Source organism: Physcomitrium patens, chromosome 13 (genome assembly GCF_059467195.1).
Source record: "Physcomitrium patens ecotype Gransden chromosome 13, ASM5946719v1, whole genome shotgun sequence".
Lineage (NCBI taxonomy): Eukaryota > Viridiplantae > Streptophyta > Bryopsida > Funariales > Funariaceae > Physcomitrium > Physcomitrium patens.
In genome coordinates, this window is record NC_143422.1 from 5,180,294 (window position 1) to 5,204,704 (window position 24,411).

Here is a 24,411-nt window from a genome sequence, read left to right on the forward strand (position 1 = left end):
GAAGTAACACAAGAATATATTAAGGTTTTTTTTTTTTGAGGTTCATGTCTTTGATAGGTAACGAAAGATTTTTTTTATTTTTTTTTTCTTAAGATCATTTATGTTGAGATGTTAAATCTTAAATGCTAATTGCTCATCAAGACCTTGTAATCATCCAAGTGATTTCCATACTTGTTGGATTAGCATTTTTTTTTTGTTAGCGATTAAATATAATTCATTATGTAACCACAATTTTTTTACCTCTACTTGCTAAGTTCTAAGTTTATGTATTTGCAAATTCTCATATAACTCTCGTCATCTCCACCAAAAAAATCAAATGGATGTGATTGTTATCATAGGTAATTTAGTGAGATTAGCAAGGAGTTAAGCTATCAACAAAAGAAGGGATGGGTTCTATTAGAGGTGGCCATGAGTTCGTAAATAAGGCTCAATTTAAGAATGATGCCAAACAATGATGAGATGAATCCCATCCAATATAGTATAATTACAATAGATTCATAAAATATTCATGTATTCCAATACTTATTGAGGCCCTTGTATTAGGTGGTTTTATATTAAAATATTGACATATGCAATGTTTTGACTAGTCCTTCAAATTAGGCTCTCTTATTGTCTTATTGGTTAATACTAGATTTGTGCTAAGCCTATTTCTTATCTCTGTAGATGATACTATCTCTTACAACATAAGTATTGCCACTTTTTGCATAAACTCTTTCCCACAACCCTTCGGCAGAAATAGATTCATCTCGTGAAAAGCAGAGAACTTCGATGGTCGCATGGACAAAGTGCAGTGGGTCACTTGAATTGGCGCGGCCCTGTTTTTTGCCGATTTTATCACCAGATGGAGCTTGTCTTGGGAACCGCGCCCGGTCAAGGCTGGTCACGGGTTTCAAATTCCTACTGGGCCCGGCCCGGCTGGGCCTGCCTCTGCTTGTGTTTCAGCAAGAAATGTCGAGAGCAGGGAGGAACGAGGACTGCTGCGTCGAGGTTTCTGTGTCGCTCTCTCTCTGCCTTGTAGTGGAAGTTTGGTTGGATCTGCGGCTGCGGTGACCTTCGTCGTGATCAGGTGTGTTGATTACTGAACCCTTTCCTCCCCCTCTCACGGTCGCGAACTCGTTATTTTACTTCTTAAGATCTCATTTTTGTAGACGAATCGTTACGTGCCTTGAATGCGGAGCGGGACTTCATGAAAACCCGGGTACGCGTAGGGTTCTACAATAGTTATGTTTGTGTGTTTAGGACTTTTGGGGTATTTTGAGGTTTCTTAGGTGAGTACTTCTGTGGAATGAGCTGGTTGCGCGTTGCCCATAATTGCGCTATTGGCCTGGCTAATGTTGTGGTCTGCAGCGATGGCACTTTTAAATGGGATTAGAAATGAGTTATTCTAGAGTATATGGTCTACTAAATCTGAAACGCGTTGGGTTTTTGCTTCTGCAACGATGATTATGATTATGAGCCACAGAACTGAAGATGGTGGCCATTCCCTAGGTGTGAACTGTTTGTAGTCTCAGTGTAACACAGCCTAGCGAGGCGCTGCTTGCAGGCGGTGCGGCGTTGCAATCAAGTGAAATGTTCCTAGATATTGTGTGATTGTGGTGCTTTAAGTGGGTTGCAGATGTCGAAGAAGTTGCTGGCGATCTTGGTTCGGTTCAGAGCAGCTCAGCCCTATTTTAGTGCTTTTTATTGCAGTACATAAAACGGGTCGAACCGTGGGGGTTGAAGTGTTTGTGTTTTACGAGGCTTTTGTACACCGATGCGCCAGTCTGGGCGAATCGCAGTGCGGAAAGGTACCAGTCGTCTTCATGGGAGATTGGCGCGGTGTTTTTATTGACGGTGGGGTCACTGTGGGTATTGTGTGGAGTTGAAAATATGAGTTCGGTCGAGCGTTTACACTTTTGTCACAAGATAATCTGGGGGGCCACATTGCTTACAAGGTGATACCATTGCGTTCCTAGATGCTACAGGTTCAGAAGTAGTACGAGAACTGGCACCAGGTTAAGAGGAGTTTCAAAGTGGGATATCTCTGCACGCTGCAGCTTGATCCTCTGTGAAGATGGCGAGTTTAGGGAATATAACGTGCCTAAGATTGGACAATGTGGTTAGGAATGGCGAAATAAACGAGACTTCCGACTTGTTAGTGAAAGGCACTTGGTTGCCATCCGAGTTTAGTATTTCCGTATGTGATGGATCGCTCTCTTGGATAGGCAGGGCTGATAAGGACTTCGTTTTGAACAATGCAAACAAATTTGCAATGACTCCATCGGAGTATGTGGACAAAATTCAATGCTGTTATAGTAAACAGCAACCTGATACCAGGTACGAATTGAAACGGGCCGCGAATTCTAGTCTGGAATTACATTGTCACACAGAATCGCGTTACGAGCTGATTTTGAGATTACCCTTGACTGAAGTTAGTCATCAAACAGTGCCTATCGAGATGATACAGTTTTTGCTGGATGCTTATCACTATATGAAGGAAGAGCTTGCTAAAAAAACACGGGCCTATGAAAGAGAGGTCGCAGCGAAAGAGCTAGCCTTGGCTTCGCTGAAAAGTCAAGTAGAAGAAGGTGGAACTGGTACTGCTCCGATTGGCGATATGAACGTGCAGTTAGATGAAAAAGGTGATGGTCTGCAAAACGTCGGAAGGACGTCCTCTCGAGGTAAACGGAAAGCAGGTGCTAGTGCCATGGAAGTAGTCTCCAGGAAACGGGCATCGACAGCAGTAAAAGCTTCAGATACTCCGCCACTTCTTCAGAAGCCTGCTTCTCCAGTGATTCCCACAGACGATGCTCCCCTTGAGAAGCAGTCATCAACATTAGCACTCCGTCCCCATTTGGAAGCGTTGGGGTACACACAGCCAACAGTTGGTGAGGAGCGTTTGAACTCTAACAAAATTCCTATCTGGTCGGACAAAAGAGAGACCGAGCCTATCAAGGAGCGTTCTAATGATGACTCCGAGGATAGCCTTTCAGACGAAGCTCAGCCCAAGAAGGCGTCTCATAACCATCGTTCTGATGCAGAAATAGCGATAGAGAGCAAAATCTATCTGGATGCAACACCTGCTTCTGGGAAGAGAGGAAGTGGGAAGAAACAACGGAAATCAAGTGGGAGAACGGTTGGAAAATCAGGTAGAAAATCTAACAAGAAGTCTCAAGCTGAATCTTTGGAGGATTCCCCAGAAAACCAGGATGAGGATGTTGTAGAAACGACTGGAAAGGGTGTGGAAAATTTCGCTTCGACACCAGCAAAGCCACAGCGTCCAGTTCCAGTGACTGCAAAGAAGACAAGCGCTTCGAAGAGTTCCTCAAAAGCCAAAACTAGTGCCGCTAAGAGCATCAAAAAAAGATCAAAATCAGTCTCAGAGATAGAAGAGATATCTTCTGAATCTGACGATGAGCCCGAGGCGAGTGAAGTTTCCGAGGTTGGTGCCAAGCCTGAAGAAGATGAAGATACTGATAGAGCCATTGCCGTGCAAAGTGCTGAGTTCCATGACTTCGATCTGACTCGTACTGAATCTGACTTTGAAATAGATCATTTCTGGGCGCTTTACGACGACCAGGATGGTATGCCTCGCTTCTATGCACGCGTCATCGATGTTAGAAGGGACCCCTTTCAAGTGAAGGTGCGGTGGCTGGAGTCTTTCAAACCCAACCTTCCTGCCAATTGTCTTGTCAAAACTGCGCACCTTTCTACTTCCTGTGGAGAGTTCATCATAGGAACCGAAATATTACAGGATCTTCCAGCATTTTCACACAAAATTGAAGTGCAACAAGAAGGGAACAACAAGAGGTCAATGGTCAAGTACTTTCCTGAAATAGAAGAAATATGGGCTTTGTATAGAGACTGGGATAAGAAACACCCAAAGAAGGAAGATGACGTCACGGAAATTCAGTACAATTATGATCTGGTCCAAGTGCAATCAAAACTCTCGCCTGTAGAGGGAGTGGATGTGGTGCCTCTTGTTAAAGTGACTGGATTTAAGTCGGTATTTACTGTTGAAGATGTGGCGAAGAAGTTCAATATTCCCTACGAGCAATTACAGGCGAGGTTTTCCCACCGCATTCCTGAAAAAATGCTCCACAGATCTGAGAGTCCTGGAATCCCTGTCGGTGCTTTCGAACTTGATCCTGCATCCACACCCTCGGAGTACTTGGGCAGTGGTGACCCTTTGCAATGAGCCCATGCTTTCCAGCTTGGAGCTTATTTTTTTGAAACCATGTTAGTCGAGTTTGTCTTGGCAGCCAGGTTGCGTCCTCTATCAAAGCTGTACTCATTGGTGAGCTATTTTTTTCCAGGAAACGTATGTAGATCCATAGCTCCATTTACTCTGTTTATACTTGTAGAGGTACCTCTGTTGTGATGAGCGTTCTTCTGTAATGGAGTAGATATCCGTCGGAAACTTAAGATCCTTTGAATCTTCCTTCTCTGAAACACAGTAGTGAACAACACTTGTATTCGCAAGCAGATTTATCTCTTAATTTTTGAAGTTGTTTACACACAATTTCCAATGTTAAGCTTTGGTCGTAAACGAAGATACACTTCAAATTCAAATAAGGTTATTCAGTTGTTGAGTTTGTATGTAGTATGTTTAGTGCCTGATATTCGTAGTTTTGACTAATTCCTTGTAGATGTTTTGTGCATACCATGTTTGTACATTTGTTAGATTAGAGTACAAAAGAAGTTAGTTGTAACATGTAGACACCTATTTTACTCCAAAAACAATTAGACTTTTATATATTGTTGTTTTCTGCACGTAAACCTATTTTTAAATGCCCATTTGTTTATCCTATTTCAGTTACTTTCAAAACGTATGTAAACTGTAATAAAATCATTTATCACAATAGTTGTTAATCTTTATTTAATTTGAATGCACAAGACTAATAAGTCTTAGTTTATTTTTTAAACTTGAAGTAAAATTATATTTAGGTATAGCAGGAGAAGTCAAGCTATGAAACTTATAGCAATATGAACTACAATAATTTTGAAAAAAGAAAAACTTAATTCTTTGTAACATCATTTATTTTGAAATCCTTCTCATATGGAATAAGAATTCAAAAGATTGTTCCTAAAGGCCCTTCTTACACACTACCTATGCTTAAAGTGCACTAACCTATTTGGAGCTATTGCACTCACTTTTATACTTATTATTGGTTATGCTAATTTTGTCAAAGTTTATTATTATTATTATTATTTTTCCTTTAAATCATTTTAACTTTTCAAAAAGCATTTGACTTTACAATGGTGTTATCAAAATGCAAGTACATAAATACTTAATATCATTTTACAAGAAAAAAAAGATACTTGCAAAGCAAATTCACCTACAATTTGTTTCAACCACACACATGGTAGCAAACATTTTTATTAAGTCTCTTTTCAAAAGTAAACATTTAATACCTATCTCAACTAAATATGTATATAATTTCTATATCTTTCTACACTTATCTAACAACACCAAATGTTCAACAAAACTTTTCTAACTCATGGAGTAGGAGATTAACTAATAAATTAACTTATCAATTATCTAAGAATTATCAAAGTACAAATCAACAACAAAAATACTTAAATTAGCAGTACATGAGTTTGTCAAGTATGTACCAACAAGTTTTGTGGAACCAATAGCAACATTAGAAGCTATATTGAGGCACATAGTTACATTGGCATTCACAATTGCATCTACATCTACAAGTGCATCCTCATTGACAATTTGAAAAGCATCTGTGGCATTCATTGCTATACCACATTTTAGTAATTTGAAACATAATATTCTTTCTATCTATCTCTATAGGCAAGCTGATTTGTTTATAGTGCTATACTAATAGGTATAAGACTAAGGTATGGTGCCAACTTTGTTCTATGCTAAACCTTATCTTTTGGTTGCATACTATTGATATAGTCATTAAGGCCAATACTACCACCTTAATTTTGATATGTCTAATTTTGATGCTTATATTTGAAAGATAAAGATTGCCACAACAACCATATTAGTGCCTCTATTGACAGTCTCAACACCACCAATATTTGCACTAACAAATCAATACATATGAAAATAACTACAAAGATTTAATTACAAATGTTTATAAAATATCAATAAGAATTAAAAGAAACTTTAAAGAAAGTGAATATTTTCCTTACCTACTCATATTTGATGGAATAGTAAAAGAACTATCCAAGAACTTTACAACAACAAGAGAAAAGAATCTTGAATCCTAAGGCTTTGAGATATAAGAGTTCATAGTGGATGAAACTTCAACATAGATGATGACTAGTGTTTTAATAGGAATATTGAAATCATTCTACAATACAGCACACTTATAATATGTACAAGTATATAGACCAATAGTTGTGAAGACTATTGAGCTCACATTATAATGTGTACTTGATTGATCATTTCAATATTAATTAATATATTTCCAACTGATTCAACAATTTTAGAAATCCGAGAAGAAAGTTTGACCCCCCGTGACAAGAAAAGCTGCTTTTGCAGCCCGCCGCACCCAAAAGGGTGTCAAATACTCTTTCGACCTTTCATCGTTCTTGGAAAATAGTTTTCTTGATTAAAGATCGGGTGATGCAATTCTAATCTGAGATCTATGAAGAACATGCAGTCCTTCATTTGTAAACATGCTGGTCTTTGTTGTTCCTTCTGAACACCTTTGATAGCCTGATCAAAATCCCAAAATCTTTGAGCTTCTTCGTCCTGCAGCACTGTAACACACCCACTTCTAATAAACCTTAAACATGAAAACCTTTGTTCAAATCCTCCTGCATTTGCATGTTCACTAAGGACTCGAGCAAGTCCGACATTTGCTCATTGTAGATCTCCAAAAGGGAGCAAATACATTTGTGTTCCAACTTCCTGTGCTTTTGGGCTACTTCTTCCTTCAGAATCCTAACGAACAGGTACTCGACCAAGCGCGGTGTCATCCCGCAACTCTCATTATGCTGATGATTGAAGACCCCAATGTCCCCAAGCACGATATGCGTCTTGCCACTACCCGTCTGGCATATACATACATGCAACTGCTGTAACTTGCCACACAAATTTCCACCATCGACACTCTCAATAGCTCTTCCTGGTTGACAAATTCACATGCCACATGGTCGAATGTAAACCTTGTATCCGGTTGCCGAAGCCACAAAATTGCGTGCACCTTCTCTTGCTTCACGTATCTGGCAAGCCCCAGTTGAGCAATCTCGGAGCTGCTAATCAGACACGCACATATCAGAACCTGGACATTGTGAGCACATCCAAGCAGTGGGATCCTCCACTAACTCAATTTGATCAAAATGAGTTCCTCTTCGTGCAACCGAGTGGCAGTTGTAGCATTGACGCCATACTTTGCCCATTTTTCAATCCTTTGCAGGGTGGCACCAGCATCTTACAAGCTTCAGTTTTCATGGCTTCTATACATCTTGCTAGCAATGCACACTCCCATGGGTTTGCAGGTTTTAGAATCGAGATTCGATGTCACCTCAACCGGCTTTCATTTTTTTGGCTGGCGAACTTCTCTTGAAGTTTATGGCGTTGTACTAACACTGCAGACTCTACAAATTAGTAATAGACCGCTTTGGTGACCCACTTAACTTGCAATCAACAATCATGTCCTACACTACTCAAGATCATTAAAGTTTAGATCTCCACACAAAATGTGTTAGTTGACAACCTGTGGATGCAAACCAATAGAATCTCTCTGCCAAATTTCAATCTGTGTACAAGTGCTTGTTCTTTAATAATAATAATGAAAAATAAATAAATAAAAAACTTCAATGCAATTGAATTGGTCTCTATTTAGTGTAAATATGTAAATAATGTAAATATGCCTTTTTGACTTGCTTGTGTTGTAATTACTATAGGTAGAAAAATATTGATTTAGTGACTTAGATAAGTTATGATTTATTAGTTAATAAAATATAAAAATATTGTATTAAAATAACCTATATATATATATATATATATATATATGTATATTATATATATGTATATTATATATATATATACATATATGTATATTATATATATATAGATAGATTATTTGAACTAGTGTATAAGAAAATTAGATTAAAATAACCTATATATATATATATATATATAATGACTCTTAGACAATGATTTTAAGAAAATTGCATTAAAAGTGTTGTCTATTTTATTCTACAAGAGTAACTTGTAAACAAAGTTGTTTATTATTTATTTTTATTTTTTATAGGAGTTGATTAATAATCTTTCTATATTTATATCTTTTATAGAAGAAAATCACATATTTTAAGGTAACATTAAAACAACTTAATTATATATACAGTGTACATATTTACTTTGTAATTTATTATTTTAATGTATGAGTATTTCTCTTGAATTTTCCTAAAAAGACAATTTAATCCATAAATCCTTTTTTTTTCACATAATATGAGATTGCATTTTATTTCTATATCATTAAAAATATTTTTATTTTTTATTTTATTTAAGATGTTTATAAAATTTCTTGTATGAGACTACATCCTTAAGAAAGTTTTTATCTATTTTAAACCCCAAATTAAACTAGAATTGAAATTGTAACAAAGCATGTAGATTTAACTAATTTGTAATAAAAGAAATTTAAATGACTTTGGGTTTTGTATAAGCTGATTCTTTTTTTTCATATATATTTTAAGTTTTAACTTATAAATGTTTTGCCTAATTTGGTTATTATCTTATTCTATTAGGTATATTAGTCTAAAATATCTTTAAGTAACAACTATATATATATATATATATATATATATATATATATATAGTTATTTATATTTATATCTAGAATGACAATTGAAATTGTTTTCATTGATTATTATCATTTATTGCAAATATCTCTTTCTAATTAATTTTTTTATTAGATTTTTTTGCTACAAAATTTTGAATTCTTAAAACATGAATACATTATAATCAAGATGTAAATTATTTAAACAGCTGCAAAGTCTTAATAATTCTTAAATATTATCTAAATTTTAAGTTGGTGCTCTTTGAGTTTTTGAAAAGACATATTTGACATATTCTTCTATCTGTTTTAGTGAAGATATTAGGTGTTTGATATTTTATCTTATTACTAGTTTTATATATATATATATATATATATATATATACATATATATAAATTTAATTTAATTACTATGTACAATACAAAGATTTCTTATTTTATATCTTTTGTAGTCATGTCTTTATTTTAATTCATGATGTCTTATTTTAAAACTAAAAGAATCAAATATTTGATCTAAAACCATTATTTCTAAGGTTTATCACTAGTATCAACCTAATGTAAGTTGTTACCTACAAGTCTCTTTAAAAAATTCTTTTAGAAAATCAATATAACTTATAAAACTTACAACTTATAAAAGTTTCATCATAGATTGAATTGTTTTGTAATTCATTGTCTTTAGCATTAAAATTAAAATTCTAAAACCAAAAAACACACATTTAATCAGTTTTAAAATATATAAAAATATATCTTGGTCTTTTTTTTCAAATTTTTAGATTTTTTTAATAAATTTTTAATTTTTCTTATTTTGATTTTTGATTTTTTATTATTGCTTGCTTTGTAAGAAATAAATCCTCTTAGATGTATTTTATATAGTAGAAACAACAATTGGTTTACACAAAACTCAATCCTAAAATACATAGAAGTATTATAATCAAATATTTATGTATAATCTCAAAGATAACTATGTATTTTGACATAGAAGTATTATAATCAAATATAATTAATAATGATCTATAAGTTTTTCAAACAATTTACTTTTATTAATTTTAATTTTACTTTTTTAATTTTATTAATGTAATATAAGATATTATACTTAAAAAAAACTTTATTTTTCATATTGCATCATTTGAGAGTTATTCCTAAAAACATCTAAATTTTATATAGGACAGTTATATATTTATTATTAATAGATGATCAAAGATGAGATCTCACTGAGAAAATACAAAAATCAATTGTTCATTCTATAAAATTATTTATTTAATTTTTGAAAGTGAGAAAATAATAAAATAAATAAATAAAGTATAAATAATAAATTTAAACTTTATGTAAATTTTAGGTTTCAAAATAAGTTTTAGTTTCTAGTTTTTTGTATTATGATTGTTATTATTAGGTTTTGAAATATATCTGTAAAAAAACAATTCTAGTCAAGGACTTCAAGTTTTTTAAACACAAAACAGAGTTTAATTGAAAATTTAATATAAGTTCTAAAAATATAAAAATTGAATGAGCCAAATTCAATCAAAATTTAAGGCTTGGCTTAAATTACAAAATTATTCTATAAATTTACAAAATAGATAATCATAAGTTTTTTAAAAAAAAGCTTATTCTTTGATACAAAGAACTCGACTGGTAAATCTTTTTTGATAAGTGTTCAAATATAAAAATAATAAATAAATAAATCTAACCTAAATAATAATCTGAAAAATATTTCTTTCTTTTTGTTGACTGCTAAAGAATACGGAGCTGTGATTTAATATTTTCCGTTGTCTAATATCTAGATTTATTTATTTCTTTTTTTTTGTTTCTATATAATTCTTTATTTTATATTAAATTTTTTGATATTTGAATCAAATTTGGTCTAACACATTAAAAAATACAACAATAAAAACAAATATTTCTGTTTAATATTTTCGTTGGTTTTAGATTATTCTTAATCATTTGTACTATAATCCTCTCTTTATTGATAAATTATTTCCTACAATGTGCCCAGCAACATACATATAAACCAGAGAATTTAACTTCTTTTTCTTTTTTTAAGAAATTATTTAAACAACCAATTGCATAATAGTTGTATTTTGAGCAACCCAACTCCACCACTTTTGGAAACCACAATACCATCAACAAACCTCTAAACCAAACATAGTTTTCTTCATAAATCCACACGATTATTTTTCTCCAACAATTCATCTTCTCACATATTCCCACTCCCCAACTCCGAATTATCAATTCAAAGCCATCCAACACCAACAAGCTCTAGTCAAGAGCAACCACAAAGGGAGGGCTTCAAAGCAGAAGAAGAAGAAGAAGAAGAAAGAAAAAAAAGCAACTTTAAACAACAATAAAAAACAATAAAACAAATATAAATATAAAATATAAAATGAAACAAACAATAAAGTAAAAGCAAAAGGCAGGGAGCTTGGACGGAAGCGGAGACCATGCCATGTCACCCGGTCATATAACAGGTCAACACCCCCCCCCCACATATGCTGACGTGGACACGCATGCAACAATAACAGGCACCAGAGACTTCATGTTTCCACTCGAAAGAAGAATATACTAATTAAATGAATAATAAGACCCAGAATCCCCGAATAAGAAGAAGAAGGCAAGAAAGGGTTTTTGGAATGGAACGAAATCTGCGCAAGCAGCTTCGATGTTATTTGTGTGTGGACCGTGATCCACAATTGTTGTTTGATTTAATCCTGATGATGATTTCTACCGCACTGCGGTGATGCGGCGATGGTAGAGTGATGAGTTGTAGCTGGAAGAGTGAGTGTGTGTGTGAGAGAGAGAGTGTGAGAGAGTGCTCGGTGCAGTGCACAAGCCTTGCAGTCGCAGGTTTCTAGACAAAAAAAAGAAGCGACACTGGAATGACAATTTTGTGTGTTTTTTTTGTTTTTGTGCCCCGGAGGATGGGTGGTGGAAGGCAAGGTGCGATAGGAAAGCAAGCGGGGAGCGAGATTCAGTGGGACCCAGACATTCTGAGAATGGAAACTAAAAAAATACGGGGTGACTCATGGTTGCGCAAGGCAGCAGCATCGCGTCGGAGAAAGAGAAGCTGTTTGTTCGGGCGGGCAGAAGGGAGAATAAATATAATTACCCCAGTTCGTCCAACTGAGAGAGAGATATCAATGTGCTTGCAATTGGACGACGCCATTTCCGCATCTGCCCGCACCTGAATGCCCCGATTTGGGGCGTTGCGGATGGGGCTGCTCTGCCAGATTCACGACACTGATGACCCACCCCTATTTAGTACCAGGCCATAATATTCGAGCCAAGTCGCTGATGTTTTTCGATGTTGCCGGGAGACGGATCCTTGACAGGCGAAGGAACGGGATGCGAGATGATTGGTCCAACAAGAGCATCGCTAGAATTAGCGTTTGGCTGGAGTAAATAGGGTGCTGCAGTGTGGTCACGATCCCGGTGGGCTGGCACGCGATGTCGCAGAAGAAAATCAGCGTCCCATGCGTTCGCTTCCGCTTCCTCAGGTTCCCGTCGCTGTCGAGACTACTCCTTGAAGCTATAGCCGTTTTGCCGCACCCTTGCTCGGACTGTCGAATCCGACGCTCAAGAAGCTGATCAGGTGGTGGCCAGCAGGTCTTGCAACGCAAGTGAGCCGTCAGTGAGCTAGAGCCGTGGGTTTGAGTTTGTTCAGAGCGAGGGGAGTGAATGAGGTGGACGCAGTGGGCGTGATTGCGACTAAGTTTGATGGATGCAGAATCTCAAGGTTGTGGACACCTGAGCGTATTTTGATTTTTGATTGGAATGGCGAGGGGGAGGTGATTGTTGTTCAGGGAGGGGGGAGGTGAGGACGGGGTTTGGGTGGTTAGAAGCAAGATCAGCGAGGAGTGCACCGACGTCGCAAATGAGGAAGACGTTGAAAAAATGCTGTTGTTTCGCGTCTTTGATGGAGCTCTGCGTTCGCGCATCAGTCGAAGGTTTGCCACGCAGTTGTCTCGTCTGCTTTTCCACTCTGGGTGTTCGCTCCCTGTTGCCTCTCCATACACGCGTAGAACTTCACACCATATTCCCTGATGCTTTGGACATTGTTAAAGCGGGGCAAGTCGAGAGACTAGTAGCGCCTGAATGCGGACTCCTAAGTCTCATTCTCTTTTCCCCGAAATGAATCTTGCCAAAAGCCTTCGACGCTGTCTAGAAATACGACATGTGGCGTGTAATCCACAACGTCTCCGGATCACACTGTTGTCCGAGAAATTCGGGAAGAGAGGATGTTAATATTCTGAACCTGTGCCTGTAGTTCAATTGTGTTACCATTCGCCTGGTTCAGCACAGGTCCAATGTTCTTGCTAGTTCAATTTAGATTTCTCGCTCAGATGGTCGATGCTCTAAAACGTTCAGTTGAACACAAGTTACCTGAAAGTTCGGAAATCACTTTGGCAGCTCTTTTGTATTGGAAATAGTTCAGTTTTGCGTAGAAACGTGCAAGACATTCATCTGTTAAAATTCTCGAAGAGTTTAATCCTGATTTTCGGCGAGTACAATTCAAAAAACGATTTTCTGGAGACTTGCCATTCCAGTTCTATGCCGAGACAAGCCAAATGTGTTTGTTTGTTTGTTTGCTTGATGTAGTCCTTGTCTTAGTGCATGTTCGGAGGCTTCAACTCTTCAATTTAAACTTTGAATGGGGGGATGGCTTCCTTGTGTAACATAAGAAATTCCGGCGTTCAAACTTTGGAGCATGTAGGGGACGGTGATTCAATAAATAGCTCGTGTGAGAACTGACCTGCGAAATGGGTACAGACCTCGACGCTTGAAACTGAGTCGCGAAGAGGTTCAGTCGGCAGAATGTAGAAGTGATGACTGACATCCGAGTCTCTGAGTTTCAGGGCATGGTCGAACTTTTCCAGAGGATTGTGTCAGAATGGAGAGCTATGCTGAGAGGCGGAGTTGTGCGCACTTAGATAGCAGTTGATCAGTTAAGTTCTGTTGATTTGTGAACCACTTCAAAACACCATGGGCTATATTCATAGTCTTTTTATTGCAGGTAGACGCGCCCATCACTTGGTCACCTTGTCTTCACTGTTCAACAAAGGCACTCAACCCACAATCAAAGCTAACAAGCCATCCGTCTCGTATGGTCAAGCTCTTCAAGCGAAGAAAGAAGAAGACTTCGTCATCGTCAAGACGAACTGCCAACGAATCCCCGGAGACGGGTCCTCAACGTATGATGCCTTTGCGGTAAGCTTGCATGAGCTCCCTTCCCCCTACATTCTCCATGTATGGAAACGGCTTATGATCCTTGACCAGTTCTGATCGGATTTTACCACTAATACCAGCAAGAGCTTTCTCGAAGCAGGTTTTGGACGGTCATAATGGATCCGCAGCTGGAGCATTCACTAAGGAGAACCTGCTGAACAACGTGGTGAATGCAGTCCCATCTGGCCTGAGCAGGGACGAATGGCTGGCAGCTCTGCCGCGAGCAATGGTCGCAGGGTTTGTGAAGACCGACAAGGACTGGCGATCTAAAGGTGCCCTATATCGTACCATGAGAGGTCCCGTCGGCGTTGATACATTCCTTGCCAGCCTATCTTTGTACAAGCGAGTACCTTGGGGATAGAATCAACTGACAGTAACTGATCTTGTGAGGCCGTTGTGATTCTAGGAATCTTTTCGGGCACAACGGTAACCTTGGTAATCGTAGACGGATACATCGTAACATGCGCTTGTGTTGGAGACTCCCGGTGCGTGCTCGATGCACAAGGAATTGTGACAGCCTTGACGATTGATCACAGATTCGACACAAACGAAGAAGAGTGCGTGCCTCTTTTCACTTTTGAATTGAATCCTGGCTGACGCAAATGTTGTCGTGCTTGTTTTCTCACACTCGATCCTTTGGAGAAGAAAACTTGATGGAATGTTGTCTCTGCGCTGGGCCAGGTGTGAACGCGTTGTAGCAAGTGGGGGCCAAGTGGCCAGGCTGCATCCTTATGGTTGCGATATTGGCCCGTTGAGGTCTTGGCCGGGCGGTATATGCTTGTCTAGGACCATCGGAGATGTCGATGCAGGTGAGCATATCGTGCCTGTGCCCCATGTAAAGCAAATCAAGCTTTCACCTGGAGGAGGCAGGCTGATCATCGCCTCTGACGGCGTGTGGGACGCCTTGACCTCGGAGAAGGCTGCCAAAGTCTGCCGTGGCGAGAAGCACCCGGAGGTTGCCGCAAAGAACATCGTCAAGGAAGTCATCAAGGTGCAGGGCTTGCGTGATGATACCACATGCCTAGTGGTGGACATCGTGCCTCCTGGGCGAGCTTCGCGCTCTTTCGCACCAGCAGTCAGAAAGCAAATGATGGTGATGAGATTCTTGCGGCGCACACGGTCCAAAAAAGGCAGTGGTTCTGGAGCTCCTATGGAAGAACTCTTCGAAGAGAGTTCTGCAACTTTATCTGAAAGGTGAAACCAGATCTGCAACAATTTCGAACCCAATTTTTATTTCATTTTATGCTTAGCATATTTATTTTTTTGTATCTCTTCTTTATTGTTAGCTTACTTCTTTTGTGGGTTTCTTACTTGTTCCAGGTTGAGGCCGGTGACTTGAGAACGCTAAACACGGGCCTCCGCTTCCTGTGCAATTTTTATGGCAATATTAACTTAGACTGCTGCAAAAATTTATTCGCTCCATTTGAAGGCTTCCGATCGGAGTGCCAACGGAATTATCATGATTCAATTCTATGCAGAAGGTCGCCGCCGGCGCCGTCCGTAGCTAAGAGCACTAGAGTCATCGCTTTCCAACGAGGAGTTTTCATATTCTTGAGTATCATGCATGTACTGTAGATGCTTTCCACTTGTGACTGCTCAGTAAGATGCACAAGAATAGGCACTGATTACAGCACGATATTTTCGACATTTAGAAGTAGTGTAAATATACAGGTACAGACAGAGCTTGAACATTCATGGAAGCGACTTGTGTCACTACTCACTTGACTGAACAGACGGGAGTTTTTCGAAACCCTAGCATAAAAAAGGATGATGCACTTCACCTAACAATCAGGAAGAAGCGATTCATTTAACCAGCTTCCTTTATTGACCGCACAGACGTGGAGTACTGTGCCATGTGCAATTCTGTGTTTTTCTGCAGTTAAATTTCCGTCAGTGAATACGTACACTCCCAGGTTGACAAGCAAGGTCCTGTTCTTTTTAAGGGAGAATAGATGGGGTATGAGAGTTTCATCCGAAGCAATCAAATTAGATTGTTTCCTCGATCGCTGACATCCTGGCTTTTGAAATGCGCCATAATCTATGATCGATGATTGTCGACGACCGATCACTTTTGATAGAAATCGTCTAAAACACATGGAATGGAATGAATCTACCGCAGCTGACTCAAGTCTAACCACGTGTAGGGGACGACGAAGTTAATGCCTACGACCAAGTTCCATGTACATAAAGGAAGCTCTGCCATTTTGCGGAAGAATGGAAGCTGGCCGCTAATGCTGAATTCACCTGGCTTCACTCTTTTGAGGTTGATAAGTTGCATCTTGCATCAAAATGGTACCTTGAGATGTGGAGCTGAATGCCCACTTGCTTAAAGGCAATCACTAGAGCCGTAGTAGCTCCCTGAGAAGTGGCTCATGGAAACAAAGCTTGTGTGGGAGGACGACACTGGGGTGTCCAAGCTCCCGGAGATGGGCACTGGCATGGTTCCTTCCAGAATGCGTCTCACCTCCGACATGGAGGGCCGCAACTCAGGTTGAATCCGAGTGCATAGCAGCACAATCTGCGCACACAAGCTTACTTCGTGTTTGTCGAAGTTGCCTTCCAGACGTGGATCGATGAGCTCGGCAAGCTCTGCTTTCGCCAGCAGTTGCATCCATGTAAGCAACTGCGGTTTTCCTGGTCGAGAAACATGAATTCATCGTGAGATCCTTACAACAATCCATGCTCTCATGAACGCGTTATCACCTTCCTCTAGAGCAAGTAGTATCAACTAATCTCAAAGCCCAAATCTGCAAAAGGCATTCAATGCGACGTAGCTTTGGGAGTTGATTCGTGGGCTATTTATTTGTACCTGACGGGTGAGACTCCAGCATTCGTCGCCCACTAACAAGAACCAGCAATAGCATGCCGTAGCTGAAGACGTCACTCTTCTCCGTCAGTTTGCCTGTTACTCCGTACTCCGGATCCACGAACCCCAAGGTTGTCACTACAGCTCGTTGGGAGACTTTAGCCACCCTCACAGATCCAAAATGTCCAACTCGCGCCGTGAAATCTCTGCAATAAAAGCCGTAATATAACCCTCTACTTGATGTAAGACTCCCCCCAACATGATCTTCGAAGATAATTAACAATGAAGGGCTTAATTTCAGGTTAGGATGAAGATCTTGTGGTGCGGAGGATTCATACCGATCCAGCAGAATGTTGCTAGGTTTCAGGTTGCCGTGGATAATTGGCGGCCTGCAATGCTCGTGAAGATATTCCAACCCAACTGCTGCTCCATGGGCGATGCTGTATCTCCGAGGCCATCGCAAGGGTGTACTGTCGCTGAGAAGGGCATCGAGAACGGAGCCATTGGGCATGTACTCGCAGACAAGCATTGGGTCGCAGCCCCCCAACCCTTTAGAAAAGCCACGCAACGTAACCACATTAGGGTGTCGGATGGCTCCCCGCACCTTAACCTCGTTCCAGAATTCGTCGTTGATCAGCATTCCGGAATTTCGAGTATCAAGCTGCTTAACTGCCACATTAGTCCCATCGTCCAGCTTCCCTCGATAAACAATGCCTGTAGTGCCAGCTCCCAGTAGGCAGTTGTGGTGGAAACTGTTTGTTGCAGTGTGTAACTCTTGGTGTGTGAACTGCTTACACACGCTGCGTTGGGGTGTCGCTTCCACGTCTGGTGCCCTCAAGGGAGATCTGTTTTGCCAGAAGTGGGCAGCTTGCTGCGATCGGGACCTCCAGTAATAGATGGCTATAGCGGAGAGTATTGCTATCACTGTGAGAGGGCAGATGAGGACGATTACAATCAGCAGGAGAAGGTGCTTTCGAGTCCATGAATCACAAGGTTGAAGCTGTAGCGAAGTCTCTCGTCGGCAATCTGCTATGGGTCGCATCTGCGGTGCAAGCTCGCAGGAATTATCTGAGGAGAAACAGTTTTTCGTCCATGTGTCATACTCGAACGTTGCATTCTGTGCCTGGGGAATTGTTCCGGTGAAGTAGTTCAACGATAAATCTAGAAATGAAAGACTTGGAAAGCTGTCGAGCAGTTCCGGCGGCACTCTTCCTTTCAATAAATTCCCGCGGAGATCCCTGGTGGACAGAACAAGTGTAACCACGCAATCTATTAGTGGATTCAGGAACCTGATTGAGTGACTGCAAGGTGAAAACAATACGAGTTTATGATGAATGAATCCGGTCCACTTACAAGTGCTGAAGGCTGGACAGTCCGGCAAGAATCAGAGGTATCTCCCCTGTTAAGTTGCCGTTAGGAATTTTTCTGTGTTACCATCAACAATCTCACATGTTAGCGGTTGCAGCAAGACACCGAACTGAATCACAAGAAAGATCCTATCTTCTCATCCGTCTTCACAAAGTCGAAGACATTTTATAAAAAGAGGACGAGTTCTGAGGCTCCTGGGGACTTACAGGCTGACCACAGTGCAGTTCACGTTTAGTATGAAACATGGAGCTTGAATTGTGGGATTGTCAGTCAAAGCGCATCCAACACCCGGCCACGGTCCATGGCACGCGTCAACAGCGTCGACCCAGAGTTTGACAACACTAGGCGCTGCCCTCCACATGTTCTTGAGCTGTGCCAATACGGCCGCTGCAAAGCATTCAAACAAAAGTAAATTTCTTCTCTAAGTTAGGTCTCAGGCTTAATTTCATCCCACTTTTCCGTGAAGCACCTACGAAGTCTAAATTCCTCTAAGGATCAGGTCATAGAGTGCCTCTTGTTGCGGCATCAACCTGAGGGCACACAGATTTAGAGCTTCTCCGCTATCTTCTTGCGAAGAATTTTCCCAGGACGTTGAACATATGGATCCAAAAGAAATTATGCAAAGCGCAGGTGGGGAGAATAAAAACCTTCTGAGGGCGTGGCCGAGACTTGCCAATGGTGGAGGCTGAAAACCATAATTGAGAAGAAGAGTAATCTTCCACGCAGCCTTCCCGGCATTGTGCACATTTCCCGGAGCATTCAAGGCGTTTTCATGTCGATGCCAAGTGTGGCTCAGGTGGAGTTAACACGGAGTCGCCTCTCAATCATCTCCCGCAACATGAAGAATGCAAGACAGATTAAAGTTACTACTGAGAATCAACTTGCATTCATTGCGGGCGTAGTCTTATTGATAGAAGTAAGCCGTATCACCCACGCTCACGCTGAACCGCCAAACAAATTCAACTCACTGCATGATAGCTGGCAGCCGTGTATCATGGCGCCAACAATCTAGGGCTGGTTCGATCAAAGAGCATCTGTAAAATTCTTAGCCATGACGAGTTTCAGGAAATGTGGGGACTCTTCTTCCACCTCACTCAGGACTTCACTCCCATCTCGCAAGAGGCTGGGATCTTCAAGCCAAGGCATGCTCCGTAATTCCTATCGAGTCACGGTAGATGGCTGGCGATTGTCGCCTTGCTTGCAGTCACGACGTGCATTGGCCCAAACTATTCATGACCACACACACAACGTCTTAACTCTCACCATTGCTAAAGAGAATAACGCCGCCCCTCTCACGACACTGTTCAATAAAGGTCCAGCGACATGAAATGCTACAACACTGATTTTCTCCTCACTGAATGCCGATAAGGAAGAGTCCGCCACACGAGTCACGTCCCGCCCCTAGTGGTCCACCGTCCACCTCCGAGCACTCAACAAAACTCCTTACAGGTCCAGATGCTGTCCTCAAAGTCACGAAAGCGGCGAGAGACTAGAGACAAAAACAACGCCGGAGGTGCTTATCACGGGAGAGAATCAGGCTGCCGAGAGAAATACAACGAAGCACTAGAGCTTCACTAAACACCACCCAGATACCACCAGAAATTGCATGATAACCCTCTTTTTGTGGCATCATCACCAGCAGAACATGACCTGCTGGCACATGTGTTCCAGAGATACCATCATCCCCCAACGACCCGATTGTTCGAGCGCTCGGAACGGGCTAAAAGCTCGAAAAAGCCCAACCGCCTCCAGCGACTTGCACTCTTACTAACAACTTCGTTCACAACAGGAGCTTGCTGCCAGTCAATTGCGTTGAAGAGGAAAGGCCGCAGCATTGATTAACTCGTGTGTCTGGCTCGCTGATTCGTAATTTACTAAGAATACAAATTGTAGATTTACTGCATTGCAGATTATGTTGTAAATGGCCTGCCATCAGATTTGCTTCTCAGACTCAGCCATGCAGCCTGTCAGTCTTGGCGCCACTACGTTGTCAAAGTGTACCATCTACGGGCCTCGTCATCTTACAGACAAAAGACATTGATAATGTACTCATCACTGTAGGCATTGTCGCACCCTTCTCCAGTATGTTTTTGAAGCGTCGTCGACACCAGGATTTTGAATGAAGGTGTCATGTAGACGAGGCTCAAATCCAAGCAGCACAGCGCTGGTGATTGGAAATAAACACTAAGTGTCCAGCTTGACTCATCCTCTTTACCACTCGCCAGTAAACACCGCGACCCATGCTGACGATAGTTCTCATTGAGACCTCAGAGCAATTACAGGTGGATGTATTTTTTTTGCCGAAAAAGGGCAGGGATGGCATGATTTGCGGCTCCATGAGTGCCTCTGCTGCAAGGCCAGCCGTAAACGGACATTAGAACCCCAATAGTTGAAGCAGAGACCGAGATATAATGTTCAATCATGGAATTGCCACTTGGTTCAAAGGACCATGCTCTAGCACACCATTTCTTATTATTCCTTACCGGCCTGTGCATCAACATATTCAATTCCTTTGTGTGTGATTTTCTTGAGATTATATTTGGATTGGGTCCTGTTAATACTTCCAAACAATACATTGAAGAACAGCAGCCAAAGAACATCTAACATTCTTCATATGGAGAAGAAATTCTTATGGGTTCAATAAATCAAGCCAAACTTCCACCTCGGTAAAATTTAAAAAGTTTGTATTTCCATTTGATATCTTCAAATTCGATGTTCCAAAACCCTTAAAATAATCTAAAGTTGGCCACCTGAGCAACTCCTACTGGTCAGACCTGACAACTTTCTTCGAGCATGCAACAACCCCTTTCAGAACCGAACAAGGTCTCATTCCCATCACCTCCGTAGATGGGCCACTACCAGCAGCTCCGTCGTGGATTCCACCCTCCCTCGCCACACACACACGCACCTCCACCATCCAATCTCAGCTCTCGATCTGCGAAGATCTGAACTGGTGTGGTACCCAACTCAGAAGACACCCACTTAGCAAATTTGTGTCTGAATGTGCCGACGAAGTGCAGATTCACCAACGCCAATCTCCTCACAAGAACTCTACCCCGCAATCTCAGTCTATCGAGTCTCAAATTCTAGAGCCGAGCGACGGCAGCACCGATGAAAAAAAGAGGTCGTCATGGGTGATGAACCCTTAGCGATGGCGAAGAGTAACAATCACCAGCACAGTAGCCTAGTGATTGTGCGACGCAACAGATGAGTATGGAATTGGTCAGGAAAGGTGGCCGAGGTGCAGGAGAGATCTCGAATTGGGTTACTTCGGCATCGTGTCTGTCTAGGCTCGGCGTCGAAGTTGTCGGTCCCCACCGAGTAAGAAATCGTCGTCGTCCGTCGTCCCTCCGTCCATTTCTCGTTCAATCGTTCAATCGTTCGTCAGTTCGATCGTTTCTCGTTCATTTGATTGTTCGTTCGTCGCTTCGTGAGTTTCTCGTTAGCTCGTTTGTTTGTTTTTTTTTTTTTTTTTGTTATATCTCTCTCTCTCTCTCTCGTTATATATATATATAGTTAAAAAAATAAATTTTTATATCTTGCAAAATAATGGTAAGGAGGATTGTCCTGTTAACTGCAAAAAGTTGTTTTCTCAGTATTACACTTTCTTTTTCAGTGTTATTGATTTTCTTCTTTCAATCCTCCTGCTTTCTCTTCTTTTCTTTTATTATCAATCCCTTTTCCTCTTTCATTTCAAAAAACAAAATATAGTTTTTTAAAGAATTGAAAACATTATCACCTTAGTAAATGTATTGTGTTGGTAGTTAATGCACCAAATCTTTGCTTGTACTCTCCAGCTTCAAGTGCTCTTAATGGCTTATCATAGGATTTGAAGTTGGAATTTAATGTCGACTTATAAGTTACACGTGAATTAGACTTGCTAATCTTTAATGTATCAATGAATTTTTTAATCTTTTTGAAAAAAAATATTTTTTCCTAATATTTCATTTCATTTTATTTTTATTGAAAGGAAATGTTTATTAACTATGGAATTTATCATTCATGGTGCTTACCTAACCCAGTGAATTTTTAAGGTACAAAATTGCATATTTTACAGTGTGATCAATTTAATAATACATAATTTGAATCTTGAACATGGTTAATATTTTCAATAGAACATGATCATATAAACCAGCTTTTCAATGACTACGAATTAAGATTTTAACTGATTAATATGTTTTAAATTCCTTTTAAATATTTAAAACAATTTCACACATAAAATAGTAAAGTTATAAAATAAAAAAAACATGATATTCTATGAAAAAATTGAACAGATTGAGACTAGGTACAAAACTGAAATAGTTCATGTCTCGTATAAATAAATAAAATGTAATAGTTGCAACACACACACACACACACACACACACTTAAAGCCAAACCAGAGTAAAAATAAAATCACGTTGAAGTATTTGCAAAATAGTCCCAAACTTCAACAACCCACATGACCAAATAGAAATCTACATATCATGAACAATAACAAAATTATTTTTCCAAACTACCTCAACACAAGAGTCACACACACATGAAAGACAAAAAAAAGATCCACACTTTTATTGGTCAATGTAAAAGATGCTCCTAAAACTCCTATTTCTTTTGGACATGAAATCCATCCCTCTTTGTAACATATAGACACGCACTCAAGTAAGTATTAAATTTATTTTTAAAAAATACTCTCTCTCTCTCTCTCTCTCTCTCTCTCTCTCTCTATATATATATATATATATATGTACATAATGGGGGAAAAGGCTCTGTGGATGCAAAGTTGGATTTAGGGTTTCAACGTCACCTCTTCCTAACCCTCCCCTCTCAAGCTCCACAATTGAGCTTTTTGCAGAGGAGATTGCATTTGCAGAGCCTTTTTCCACCATTATCAGCAAAATTAGGGGTGCCCCACCTCGTCGTTTTTGTCTGCAGGCTTGGTGATTTTGTGTTTTAGTGGCAAGGGAATGCAGAGACATGTCATTTATGAATAGCCCTAACAATGCAGAAAAAGCACAATAAGTTGGGCCAGTATGACCAGGACACGAATGATAGAGTGACAAACCCCACTTTGTCTTGTTGCTTAATTCACTCATTAATTGGCGTCAGATTGTTCCTGCTCGCTTTGAAAGATAAAGTGGGACTAAAGGATGTTATATTGTCAGGGCTAGATTTCCCTCCTTGGCACATCATTACTTGGGACTCTTCGGGTGGTGCTGCCCTGAATTTCTTAATTTATTTTGCAACATATGATAGATAATTTATTGCTAAGCTCTTGATTACTTGGCTTAAATGGGAAAATCCTTTCCCACAAGCTACAAGGAAAGCGTACAACTCAAAACATCCAAAAACCATTGAATTTTGCATGTCATGTGGAGGATCACTCTTTCAGAATGTATCTTAGAATTCTACATGATGTGGATCCCTAATTTGTGTTTTAAGATTCTATTTTTTGCATTGTCTAATCCTTCATGTAATTCTACATGTCTATTTTTTAAAAAACCCTTCGTAGTACTTTGCATAGGTGAGCACAAGATTCAAAAAGGATTCCACCATTGATGCCTTCACATGATCTACTTACATTTTTTTTTTGATATATATATATATATAATTTTATTTTTTAAAATAACAACAATAAGATTCTATATTCTTATATTGCGATTCTAAAATTTTATACAAAAAGAAAAAGCTGATATACAAAGGTACATACATATTGTCCATTATCATAATCATTTGCACAACATCTATTTGCCATTAAGCACGATCTTAGTTTAGTACACCATCCTCTTTCTACTTGAGTTATTTATTTGGTTTACAACATTGTATCAAAGAATTTATGTGAAAAAATATTAAAATCCTTGTGTCAATTAGTAAAGTATACAAAGAAGCCTTGTCATAATGTTATTTTTATTTTTATTTGCTTAATACCACAAATTAAACATCAGATTGTGTCACAGTTATTTCAAATTTAGATAGGATTGGTAGTTTATAATTTGTTATTCTACTAATTTATGAAGGTATTTTCCATGTTAAAATAAGGTAAGAATATGTTAATACCTATGCTTAATATGTAATAAAATTTATTTATTTATTTTTCAAAACTACATGCAAAAAATAGAATTGAAGTTAAAAAGCTAGACTATAACAAAAGTGAATTGTTTTATTTGTAATACAAGACATTTTAGTTGGTTGTTGGGGATATTATAGCTACTTGCATTCTAATTAATAATTTTCAAATCAAACAATTAAGATTATGCTATCACTTTAAAAAGAATACCATTATTTTATTTTTTTATTTTTCATGACTTAGAATTT

The 24,411-nt window shown here is 39.3% G+C and overlaps 3 protein-coding genes across 7 annotated transcripts; 2 read left to right on the top strand and 1 right to left on the bottom strand.

Annotated features, from left to right (window-relative positions):
- Window positions 1–925: 925 nt before the first annotated feature.
- LOC112290654 (uncharacterized) lies at window positions 926–4,514 on the top strand. Of its 3 annotated transcripts, XM_090255237.1 has the most exons (3): window positions 926–1,066; window positions 1,616–1,787; window positions 1,956–4,514. In XM_090255237.1, the coding sequence occupies exon 3, from the start codon at window positions 2,054–2,056 to the stop codon at window positions 4,175–4,177; it is 2,124 nt and encodes a 707-aa protein (XP_090111363.1). In that variant the 5' UTR covers window positions 926–1,066; window positions 1,616–1,787; window positions 1,956–2,053; the 3' UTR covers window positions 4,178–4,514. The 3 variants fall into 3 exon arrangements, with proteins under 3 accessions (XP_090111363.1, XP_024392947.1, XP_090111362.1); XM_024537179.3 differs by lacking the exon at window positions 1,616–1,787 and having other exon boundaries at window positions 937–1,066; XM_090255236.1 differs by lacking the exon at window positions 926–1,066 and adding an exon at window positions 1,076–1,198 and having other exon boundaries at window positions 1,616–4,514.
- Window positions 4,515–11,877: 7,363 nt separating this feature from the next.
- On the top strand, window positions 11,878–15,754 carry LOC112290835 (putative protein phosphatase 2C 5). Of its 3 annotated transcripts, none has more exons than XM_024537576.3 (6): window positions 11,878–12,664; window positions 13,732–13,925; window positions 14,044–14,215; window positions 14,350–14,500; window positions 14,625–15,137; window positions 15,264–15,754. In XM_024537576.3, the coding sequence occupies exons 1-6, from the start codon at window positions 12,592–12,594 to the stop codon at window positions 15,280–15,282; spliced, it is 1,122 nt and encodes a 373-aa protein (XP_024393344.1). In that variant the 5' UTR covers window positions 11,878–12,591; the 3' UTR covers window positions 15,283–15,754. The 3 variants fall into 3 exon arrangements, with proteins under 3 accessions (XP_024393344.1, XP_024393345.1, XP_024393346.1); XM_024537577.3 differs by having other exon boundaries at window positions 11,880–12,453; XM_024537578.3 differs by having other exon boundaries at window positions 12,543–13,481.
- Window positions 15,746–23,714, bottom strand: LOC112290834 (putative serine/threonine-protein kinase PBL25). The gene is made up of 9 exons (XM_090255238.1): window positions 23,167–23,714; window positions 22,904–23,025; window positions 20,892–22,053; window positions 18,765–20,466; window positions 18,324–18,504; window positions 18,103–18,174; window positions 17,088–17,987; window positions 16,753–16,955; window positions 15,746–16,577 (listed from the first exon to the last, which is right to left on the bottom strand). Exons 4-9 carry the CDS (start codon window positions 18,874–18,876, stop codon window positions 16,270–16,272), a joined length of 1,776 nt encoding a protein of 591 aa, XP_090111364.1. The 5' UTR covers window positions 18,877–20,466; window positions 20,892–22,053; window positions 22,904–23,025; window positions 23,167–23,714; the 3' UTR covers window positions 15,746–16,269.
- Window positions 23,715–24,411: the final 697 nt, after the last annotated feature.